The sequence below is a fragment of the Oryza sativa genome, chromosome 12, assembly GCF_034140825.1.
Source record: "Oryza sativa Japonica Group chromosome 12, ASM3414082v1".
Lineage (NCBI taxonomy): Eukaryota > Viridiplantae > Streptophyta > Magnoliopsida > Poales > Poaceae > Oryza > Oryza sativa.
In genome coordinates, this window is record NC_089046.1 from 11107270 (window position 1) to 11118556 (window position 11287).

Below are 11287 nucleotides of genomic sequence, written 5' to 3' on the forward strand. Positions count from 1 at the left end.
TTTGGCATCGAAAGCACCATATTCCTCTTAAAAAAATATAACACCGTATCCTACAGCGGCAACGTGTTAGCGTTCGAATACCTCCTGGGTAAACCATTTGGAAGAGCTGGAAGGAGTCAAAGTGACTTCTCCCTGTCCCACATTATTCCGTTACTCCTTGTAATGACAAATATAACAATTAACTCACCACACCTACATCAGAAGAGGATACAAGTTTTATTGTGATTATTTGACCGCTATCTTTTATCAACATTAGTACATACTGCACTCCTATAACAGCCTATTAGAGTCCTCCATGGATGCGGCCTTCGACGAAAACCTTTTATGCATCACAGATGGTGAAATTAGTACAGTTTTACTCTTGTATCAATTGGCCTTCGACAGATAGGGCAATGTTCGACTTGCGGTCCACATTCAGCACATGTCTGCAAGTAAAGGAAAACAAAATATTTGTTGAACGATCAATTGGGAAAATGCAGGATAAACCTGAAAGCAGTATTCCTAACCTGGTGTCCGCAACCAAAAGCCATGTCCCGGGGTTTGGAGAGGCAAACTGGGCAGAGCTGGACATTTGAAAAAAGATTGCCCAAGTACATGTGACTCTTCAGTTTAAATACAAGCACGTGACAGGTAAATTTCAGCCGATTCATATGGTATTCTTTTTAAATAATGAAAGTTCAAGAAATTAGAAACATACTATCAGTGTTTTGACTAGGGAATTTCATCCAATATTAATCATGTTTGTTGCAAGCGAAGAGGTGATTTATCTTTGCAAGATTTATTCAAAATTGTTTTCTGTTGCTACATATGTACTACAATAGAGCGATCCTTTGTTGCTATTATTTCTGAACAAAGAATAGTTCCAGGTATCTACTTACCTTTATGAGTAATCAAAAACATATCCTGCTCATATATACTAATGCACAATAATTTTTTAATCTGCACGAAGGTAGCAAGATAGAAATTTTCATACTTGAGGTTCTGCTGCTCTAGCATCCACGCTTGGTGGGGATGTAACTGATGCTGTGATTGCTGAATCTACAGGTGCCTCATCCCTAGGATGAGAAGGCATACTGCGGAAGCTATTTGCTCGAGATGGTGCTGCTCTCGAGATTGTATTATAGCTTGCAAAGGGAGGGGGCAGTGGAACTCGCTCAGGTGACTTCGCGAACCGACGCCTAGTCAGTACAAACAAGAATAACAAAATAGAGGGGATTACATCAATTTAAAATTAATAAATTAAAAGTGTATATGTGTAACTGGCCTTCAGCATTTCCATACCCTAAAATTCCAAGCTCTAATGTTGCCTTGTACTGCAAAGGAATTTCCATGAGTGCCGAAAGGGCAAATTCTGTTTCCTTCTTGCTCTGACTGATTTTCTTTGACATTATTGAAGTGAAGTTGACAAACTAGGATGGCAAACATGTCCACATTATTTTGTTTAGAAATTCGATCAAACTATAAAAATAACTCCTATAGTTTTCATTTCAAGCATACCTGGAAATTGTCAAAAGACCTAGCAGGTATGTTGTCGTCAAATTCCTTCATCATATCCCATGGACCATCTCCAACTCCAACCAAAATTATAGACAAGGGAAATTCACTGCAACAGTGAAGGTACAGGTTAGTCTGATGGAATAAGCCTTGTGGTCTTTGGTCCTTGTGGTCCTTCTCTTGCTTTTAGGTTGTTTTTCCCCTTTTAGGACAGCATCCTTTCAGTTTTGCTTTTAGCATCTTTCGGTTTTGCTTTTAGCATCCCTAGGACAGCATCTAGCATCTCCTTTATGTTTTATTCAGTTTGGATGCTCTCTAGGACAGCATTGCGTTCAAATTTTAGACTAGTGTGGGCAGCAATTAGCTAGCAGCCATCCAGCCAGCTATGGCTATATATATATATGTATCCAACCTCCCTCGGGAAGGTATGGCTTTTTGTGTTTTGTGAATGAAGAAAACCAGAAAATTGCCCCATCTCGAGTGCCATCCTCTTCTCAATGAGAGTAACCATTGAAATTCTAACATCTGGTATTAGAGCAACACTTTCCTGTAGGCTAAACATCTCTTGTTCCACCCCTTCCCAAGCTCGGTTGAGCTCTCAGCCAGCAGCAGCAGCAGCACCGGTTGCTCCTCCTTCCCCTTTCCCTTCCCCCTCTCCACGCAGCAGCCCCCCGCAGGTGCGCCATGTCCGACGCTCGGTCTCGGCGTTCGGTCGCCTCGAGCACTCGGCGTCAGCAGGACGCCGAGCTCGCTGCAGCAGAAGAGCGCAAGCGAGCAACAGCTCAGACCGCTGCAGCAGCAGCGAGGGCGGCCAGACTGGCGGCAGCGGAGTTGGCAGCAGCCAGGGAGGAGGCGGAGGCAGAGGCGGCGGAAGATGCGGCACATGCGGCGGAGGTAGAGGTTGAGACCTTGCGCAGCAGCATCAACGGCTCCATCGCCGGCGACATCACCGCCGACAGGGAGCTTGAGGAGCTGGCAAGAGGAAGGGCACGGGAGCGGGCAGAGCGGTGGGCAGCAGCCCACCTCCACGGCGGCGGCGGCGGCCCAAGGGACCGCGCGCCCGCCAACGGGAACCCAGATGGGCGCGGGCGTGCCGGCGGCAGCCCGGAGCCCGCACGCGGCCCTTGCAGGCAGCGCGGCTCTCTCTCCCCTGACCGGCGCCATGGTCACCACGGCGTCCAGACGGTGGTCAGGGACTTTGGTCCCGGCGGTGGGTGGCCTACCCTCACCAAAACCAACTACATCGAGTGGGCCGCAGTGATGAGGGTGAGGCTCCAGGTGCGGCACATGTGGGAGGCAGTCCGGTACGGCGACGTCGACTACGACGAGGATCGGCGGGCACTGGATGCCCTCATCGCTGCAGTCCCGCCCGAGATGCAGTTCTCGCTTTCCCAGAAGCGGACTGCCAAGGAGGCCTGGGACGCCATCGCTGCGGCACGCATCGGCAGCGACCGCGCCCGCAAGTCCACACTGCAGGCACTCCGCAAGGAGTGGGAGAACCTGGCCTTCAAGCCAGGTGAGGATGTTGATGACTTTGCTCTCCGTCTCAACACTCTCTTGCAGAAAATGGTGCAGTACGGCAACGACACCTACGACGAGGAGAGAGCTGTCGAGAAGCTCTTCCGCTGCGTCCCTGAGAAGTACAGACAGATCGCTCGCTCGATCGAATCTCTGCTGGACCTCTCCACGATGTCGATCGAGGAGGCGTTAGGTCGCCTCAAGGTCGTCGATGGTGATGAGCCACAGCCTCTCTCGGGGCCCATCACCATCGGCGGGAAGCTCCATCTCACTCGGGAGCAGTGGGAGGCCTCTCAGGGTGACGGGAGGAAGGGGGAGTCATCTTCCCCGACAGGCGGCCGTAAGCCGCGCAAGGCGCGGGGAGGTGTCCAGCTACGGTGGGCGCGAAGACGTGCCAAGGGTGGCGCCCGCAGAGGCGCCCAGGGCGTTGCCACCGGCAACCACAAGCCGGCACGAGACGATGCCTGCCGCAACTGTGGCAAGCTTGGCCATTGGGCCAAAGACTGTCGACAGCCACGACGCGGCCAGGCCCACGTCGCACGGGTGGAGGAGGAAGAGCCGGCTCTGCTCCTAGCTCACGCAAGCATCGAGCTACCTCCAGCGGCACCGGCCGCAGCGGCTTTCCTCCACCTTGATGAGCCGAAGGTACTCGTCTCCCTCTGCAACGGCTCCAGCAACGACAAGGCTGATGGGTGGTACCTCGACACCGGCGCCACCCATCACATGACCGGCCGACGGGAGTTCTTCACCGAGTTCGACTCCAGCGTCCGAGGCTCCGTCAAGTTCGGGGACGCCTCCGGCGTGGAGATCAAGGGTGTTGGCTCCGTCACCTTCACCGCCAAGTCCGGTGAGCACAGGCTGCTCACCGGAGTCTACTACATCCCCGCGTTGAGGAATTCTATCATCAGCGTGAGACAGCTGGATGAGAATGGCTCACGCGTGTTGGTCGAGGACGGACTCATGAGGATTTGGGATCGCCGTCGTCGCCTTCTTGCCAAGGTAACCAGAGGCACTAATCGACTCTACATCCTCAGCGCGCAGGTCGCACAACCAGTTTGCCTCGCCGCTCGTCGGGACGACGAGGCATGGCAGTGGCACGAGCGCTTCGGGCACCTCCACTTCGAGGCCCTGAAGCGCCTCAGTGCCAAGGAGATGGTGCGAGGCATGCCGTGCCTTGACCACATGGAGCAGCTTTGCGACGTCTGCGTGGTAACGAAGCAGCGGCGGCTCCCCTTTCCTCCGCAGATGAGCTTCCGAGCCAAGGAGCGGCTCGAGCTCATGCACGGGGACTTGTGTGGCCCAGTGACACCGGCCACACCAGGAGGACGACGTTACTTCCTGCTGCTCGTCGACGACCTCTCCCGCTACATGTGGGTGATGGTCCTCGGCAGCAAGGGAGAGGCTGCGGATGCCATCAGGCGCGCGCAGGCCGCTGCAGAGGCGGAGTGCGGCCGCAAGCTGCGCGTGCTGCGCACCGACAACGGCGGCGATGAGGGCATCCAGCGCCACTACACCGCGTCGTACAGCCCACAGCAGAACGGCGTCGTCGAGCGGCGCAACCAGACGGTTGTGGGGATGGCTCGGGCTCTTCTCAAGCAGAGGGGGATGCCGGCCATCTTCTAGGGGGAGGCGGTGGTGACAGCCGTCTACATCCTCAATCGCTCGCCTACCAAGGCCCTCGATGGCAGGACACCGTACGAGGCTTGGCATGGGCACAAGCCGGCGGTCTCCCACCTACGGGTCTTCGGCTGCCTCGCGTTTGCCAAGGAGCTTGGCCACATCGGTAAGCTCGACGACAGGAGCACCCCAGGGGTGTTCATCGGCTACGCGGAGGGCTCAAAGGCCTACCGCATCCTCGACCCGGAGACACAGCGTGTGCGCACAGTGCGCGACGTAGTGTTCGACGAAGGGCGAGGGTGGGTATGGGACAAGGCGGTGGATGATGGTTCGACTCCGACGTACGACGACTTCACCATCGAGTACGTCCACTTCGAGGGAGCTGGGGGAGTAGGCAGCTCTTCTTCACCGAGTGTGTCTACCCCAGTCCCCGAGCCTCCACCGACTCCAACACCAACACACCCTCGGGCCACGACTTCGACTACGACGAGCTCTTCGTCGACACCACCCCAGCCGGTGTCCCCACGCGCTCCAGCACCAACAGCCACTCCTCCGGGCACGTCTACTCCGACGCCAGCTCGTGTTGAGCGCAGCCCGGTGGAGTTCGTTACTCCGCTCTCCCACGACGGGGAGCGCATCGACGCGTACCACGACGGCGAGCAGCTACGGTACCGTACGATGGATGATCTTCTCGGCGACCAGCCGGTGCCGGGACTGGTGCCTCGCAACCTGGAGGCGCAGTTGCACCTTGCGTGCGACGACGGTGAGCCTCGGTCTTTTGCAGAGGCCGAGAAACACGCGGCATGGCGTGCCGCGATGCAGTTGGAGATGGACGCGGTTCAGGAGAACCGCACCTGGGAGCTTGCTGACCTCCCTCGTGGTCACCGCGCAATCACCCTTAAGTGGGTGTTCAAGCTGAAGAGGGATGAAGCCGGAGCCATCGTCAAGCACAAGGCTCGCTTGGTAGCACGCGACTTCGTGCAGCAAGAGGGGATCGACTACGACGATGCCTTCGCTCCCGTGGCACGGATGGAGTCCGTGCGACTCCTTGCGCTGGCTGCTCAGGAAGGCTGGGGTGTCCATCACATGGACGTCAAGTCGGCGTTTCTGAACGGCGACTTGAAGGAGGAGGTCTACGTGCACCAGCCGCCGGGATTCGTGCTCCCCGGCAAGGAGGGCAAGGTGCTACGCCTGCACAAGGCCCTCTACGGCTTGCGGCAGGCACCGAGGGCGTGGAATGCCAAGTTGGATTCCACGCTCAAGGGGATGGGCTTCGAGCAAAGCCCGCACGAGGCGGCCATCTACCGGCGGGGCAATGGAGGAAAATGCCTTGCTGGTGGGTGTCTACGTCGACGACTTGGTGATCACTGGCACCAAAGATGCGGAGGTGGCGACGTTCAAGAAGGAGATGAAGGCCACCTTCCAGATGAGTGATCTGGGGCCTCTCTCCTTCTACCTGGGGATCGAAGTGCACCAGGACGACTCCGGAATCACGCTTCGACAGACCGCCTACGCTAAGCGCGTCGTTGAGCTGGCTGGGCTCACCGATTGCAACCCAGCTCTCACTCCGATGGAGGAGAGACTGAAGCTGAGCCGTGACAGCACGGCGGAGGAGGTGGATGCTACACAGTACCGGCGTCTTGTGGGGAGCCTTCGCTACCTCACCCACACACGATCGGACTTGGCCTTCTCCGTCGGCTACGTCAGTCGATTCATGCAGCAACCGACGACGGAGCACCAGCAGGCTGTGAAGAGGATCATCCGCTACGTTGCGGGGACTCTCGACCACGGTCTCTACTACCCGAGGTGTCCTGGCAAGGCACACTTCGTCGGGTACAGCGACAGCGACCACGCCGGCGACATCGACACCAGCAAGAGCACGAGCGGGATTCTCTTCTTCCTCGGCGAGTGCCTCGTTAGCTGGCAGTCGGTCAAACAACAGGTGGTGGCCCTGTCCAGCTGCGAGGCCGAGTACATGGCGGCATCCGCCGCTTCGACCCAGGCGCTCTGGCTTGCTCGACTGCTTGGTGATCTCCTCGGCAGAGACACTGGAGCAGTAGAGCTCAGGGTGGACAGCAAGTCCGCTCTGGCCCTGGCAAAGAACCCCGTTTTCCACGAACGGAGCAAGCACATCCGGGTGAGGTACCACTTTATCCGAAACTACTTGGAGGAAGGGAGCATCAAGGCGAGCTACATCAACACCAAGGACCAGCTTGCGGACTTGCTCACCAAGCCTCTTGGGAGGATCAAGTTCCTCGAGCTCTGCTCCAGGATCGGGATGGCCCAACTTTCCCACAAGACGACACACAAGACTTAGGGGGAGAATGATGGAATAAGCCTTGTGGTCTTTGGTCCTTGTGGTCCTTCTCTTGCTTTTAGGTTGTTTTTCCCCTTTTAGGGCAGCATCCTTTCAGTTTTGCTTTTAGCATCTTTCGGTTTTGCTTTTAGCATCCCTAGGACAGCATCTAGCATTTCCTTTATGCTTTATTCAGTTTGGATGCTCTCTAGGACAGCATTGCGTTCAAATTTTAGACTAATGTGGGCAGCAATTAGCTAGCAGCCATCCAGCCAGCTATGGCTATATATATGTATCCAACCTCCCTCGGGAAGGTATGGCTTTTTGTGTTTTGTGAATGAAGAAAACCAGAAAATTGCCCCATCTCGAGTGCCATCCTCTTCTCAATGAGAGTAACCATTGAAATTCTAACATCGTCATGACCGTTTTTCTGACTAGGGCATGAACAATGACCTGTTGCTGCAAACTGCAATTTATTCTGTGTTTTTTGTAGTATCAAAAAAATCCTATATGATGAACTGATCTCGTATAGTTACATTTTTCACATGAATCATGCAAAACCAAGGTGTGAGCTTGTAGCTCCAAATCCTCCTTCATGTATAAATTCTCCGATGTTACTTAAAACTCACAAAACTCATGAAACAACCAGTTATTGACCATAGATATCAGTAAAAAGCAGCAACTATATTAACTTAAATGCAGGCAAGCCTCAATGTTTTAGTGAATATTCCCTTAAAATCATTGAAAAAAAATGAAGGAAGAGGGTGACAAAAGAACTCGGGAAGATTTTTGATAGAGCAATCATCCACATATTTTGAAACATTTCAAGGAGAGGAATAGTTGCATCTTTTAATCAACATAACTTATATTGCAGGAGGTATTCAAATTCATTAAGGAAAACATGAGCTTAAGATAACAGGCTTCTGTTTCAAGTAGTGCACACTGCATAGATTTTGTTTCTTTAAGATGGCTGCATATGTTTTGTTGGCCTCAAATTATTCAGATGTTGATAATATTCTTGAAACAATGTCCCTGTCGAATGTTTCTAAGCAAACATGACACAGTCTTAGTTGTGTCCTACTAGTTATTGGTAGATCTCCTGCTTCAATTGTTAAAAAAAAAGAAATAATAAACCAGTCCCTTGCTTCTCTAGATGATTGAAACAGTCCCCTGTATGTCCAAATCATATGTTTCAAAGAGTTATGCAGAAATTAACATAAAACACATATCTATCTTTATTCAGGCATTTATTCCCATTTAAGCAAATATTTGTAGAAAATAGCCAAATTTTCACTCCATATATTTAATGTCACATAACATAAATCTTACCTCGCTTGTACAATAGCATCAACAGTCATCTGCTCCTGAGTACTTAACTGGCCAAATTCAGTATCTACACTTCGTGTAACCTAGTTTATGATAGCATCAGAAAAAAGGCCAAAGAATCTAATAAAAATAATTTTCCTCACTCAAAATAAGGAAAATAATAATAACTTGAAGCAAAAGTATACACAAGAATGTACAATATACCTGTCCATCAGCGATTATTACTAATACATGGTACTGGCCACCACTTTGTTCAACAATGGTTGTGGCCATTTCAATTATTGGAGAGAATGATGTAGGACCTAAAGAAACACAATAAATTACACATTTATACATTGATGGTGTTTGTACATTCCAAAAGATAACAAAGCAAGTGAATGTTCTTACCGGAAAGACGAAGATGAGGAACAATTTCTCTATATCGGGCCAAAGCCTCCTGAAAACCGTTGCATGGTCTTTCGTCAGGATAGAAAGCGAACACATCTTGATCGTGCGTAGATGCTGCACGGTTGGAAAGTGGAAACAGAACTGTAATATTTAGTTTTTTTTCAAAATTTTATGATATATTAATGTATTAAATAAAAAAACTGCATGGCATTACCATCTCCAAAACCATAGCAAGGAATTAAATTATCCTCATCAAAAGCTGACAAGGTTTGCCCAATAATTGTGATTGCCTGCTCATAAGGATTTGGGGAATCACCAATATGATGTAGGCTCATACCATTGAAGGAACGCTTCCCTGAATGTACACATAGTTAAGCATTGGACAAATGCTTTCTTTCATCAAAAATATGTCCGCGATAAACTACTCATCTTCCATATAAAATTACCTGTCCATTCATTACTCTTTGTGAAATCAATTCCAATTATTAAATTAGAAGACTCAAGACCAGCTTGCGCTAGTGCTTCAATAACCTGCACATCCAATATTGTTTTCAGTTTGGTGTCAATAGGAGATAAAGACTAATTGTATTTGATGGCACTGATCTTGAAGTCCAATACATCTTCATGAAAAGAAAGGCATGTGCAGATGCAAGAGTATGTTCTTTTTGTAGTAGATGATTTTGTATGCGCGTTAATCTGTATGCATGATTCCGCTAATAGCGAATTGTTGTAATTAAGTTGTTTTTGCAATAGTTCATGGACTAGGTCAGACTTTCAATAAGAGAAAACAAATACGCACACAACAACTACAGATGTCAGTTTGCACGACTGTTGTGTGCAGTATTGTGCGAAACCTTTTCTTTGGTAACACCTGTACTTGGGTGGGGAAGTTATGTCAATGGAAGTGCCTGGGACTAGTCAAATAGTGGATCCTAAGACAAAGTAACATCATGCCTTTCTTATTCATTTGCTACAGATGAACATACTATCAGATAGAGGAATACTTTTTATACTCTATTTCACCACACAAAGGGTATGCTTAACCAGCTAAAAAATTAAGCATTAGTTGCATAGAAATGGTGCATGCAAATTGCAAGGCTAAGTAAATGGATCTTACTTCTATCTTGCATTATCAGCAAAACCAGCTAAACTATGTGGGTTTTTAAAAATTTTCACAGGGTACTTGGGCAGAGTTAAGAAAAAAAATCGAAATGTGCCCCTTTTTTTCCTTGAAACACATGCTTGGCATGAAAAGTTGTTAGGCCTTCTGCGACTGTTGGGCTAGACTATGATCCATGGTCCAACCAGTGACCTAACACCCTGACCAGGCTGACAGAGGGTGGGTTCATAAAAATGGCTGGTAGTACTTATGGAGATCTTTCTCCGACACATTTGTTTATACCACCATGAATCAACCTATCTGATTAATACTAGTTAAATTACTACATAAGTCAAATTACTTAAATTGGTGGCTTGTGTCAACTGTACTTACAAGGTCAGCTCAATACTGCCATAAAAACCGCCTCCATTAAAAGGTTCTTATCAAGTTATCATCAACTAAAATTGCATAATGAACACATGATTTCGCTACCAACCAAAACACCTATGTATGTGATCCGCATCAACAGGGCATGCTCCAAAGCTCTAAACTAACCAAGATTGTCACTGTTTCCCAGACAATGCAGCTCATGTCGTGCGCAATATATTCCGCGACGCGATTTTTGAATGCTAGCCGCGTAATTGTTGTAGATTTGGGCATTACAATGAGTTCTTATACTGGTATATACACCTGCATAGTTGCATAAATACCTCATCCAATGAGCGGTACTGATCCACAATCTTGGAATACTTCCTCTCCAGCTTCGGCCGCTTACCCCCAACCGCCGCCGCCGCCCTGGACGGTGCCGGCGACCGGGTCTCGACCGCCCTCAGCGGAGGCGCCGACGACACGGTACAAGCCTGGGGAGCCGACGCCACCGCCGCGGCGGGGCGCGAGTAGCTGGAGGAAACCACCACGTCCTCGGCCGGCGGCGCGCTCGCCCCGCGCCGCCGGTAGCTGGAGGACGAGGAGTATTCGTCCGCCGCGTGGCCAGCCGAGTACGGAGACGACGGCGGCGGCGGGTCCCACAGCTGCGGAGGCTGGTACGGGTCCGTGGCACCGCCACCGCTGTGCGGCGACGCCGGCGGCGACCTGCGCCGCGCAGCCGCCGCCGCCGCGGCTTCCTGGGCGTCAGCCGGTGGTGGCCCCGCGGCGAGGAGGCTGCCGACGATCTTGGTGGCCGTCTGCAGCACGAGGAAGAGCAGCCACAGCAGGAAGGTCCCGACCTTCCCCACCACCGCCTACCCAAATCAAGAGAGCTCATAAGCTAAACGAATCATCTCGCGCGCGCAGCTTGCACGCTTGCTTGCCTTGCTCAGCTCTAGGCCTCTAGCGCTTACCAAGAACCCGCTCATGCCGCCGCCGGCGAGGTGGAGGCCTCCGCTGCTCGCCGCGGACGCAGCCGGGGGGGATGGTGGGGTGGGCCCACTTGTCAGTGGGGGTGGACCGGGGCGAGGAGACCGAGGAGGACGACGACCACGGAGTGAGTGAGGGAGAGGAGGAGGGTGAGTAGGGTGGGTTGCTTTCCAGAGCTGACGCTTGGGTTGGCT

General features: G+C 51.4%; 1 protein-coding gene across 4 annotated transcripts; it reads right to left on the reverse strand.

Moving 5' to 3' along the window:
- On the reverse strand, positions 1 to 11287 carry LOC4352002 (E3 ubiquitin-protein ligase RGLG2). 4 transcript variants are annotated; one of them, XM_015764824.3, is made up of 12 exons: positions 11078 to 11287; positions 10448 to 10978; positions 9085 to 9169; positions 8853 to 8993; positions 8639 to 8752; positions 8456 to 8553; positions 8255 to 8334; positions 1498 to 1603; positions 1282 to 1409; positions 974 to 1178; positions 507 to 563; positions 1 to 425 (listed from the first exon to the last, which is right to left on the reverse strand). In XM_015764824.3, the coding sequence occupies exons 1-12, from the start codon at positions 11090 to 11092 to the stop codon at positions 345 to 347; spliced, it is 1641 nt and encodes a 546-aa protein (XP_015620310.1). In that variant the 5' UTR covers positions 11093 to 11287; the 3' UTR covers positions 1 to 344. The 4 variants fall into 4 exon arrangements, with proteins under 4 accessions (XP_015620310.1, XP_015620309.1, XP_066162355.1 ...); XM_015764823.3 differs by having other exon boundaries at positions 507 to 602; XM_066306258.1 differs by lacking the exons at positions 1282 to 1409; positions 1498 to 1603.

What these genes read in the sequence shown, in the direction of transcription:
- LOC4352002 (XM_015764823.3), bottom strand. An exon ending in TAATAATCGCTGATGGACAG is followed by an intron (nt 8,335 to 8,455) that starts GTATATTGTACA and finishes ATCATAAACTAG; the next exon opens with GTTACACGAAGTGTAGATAC. An exon ending in TTAGAGCTTGGAATTTTAGG is followed by an intron (nt 1,179 to 1,281) that starts GTATGGAAATGC and finishes TGTACTGACTAG; the next exon opens with GCGTCGGTTCGCGAAGTCAC.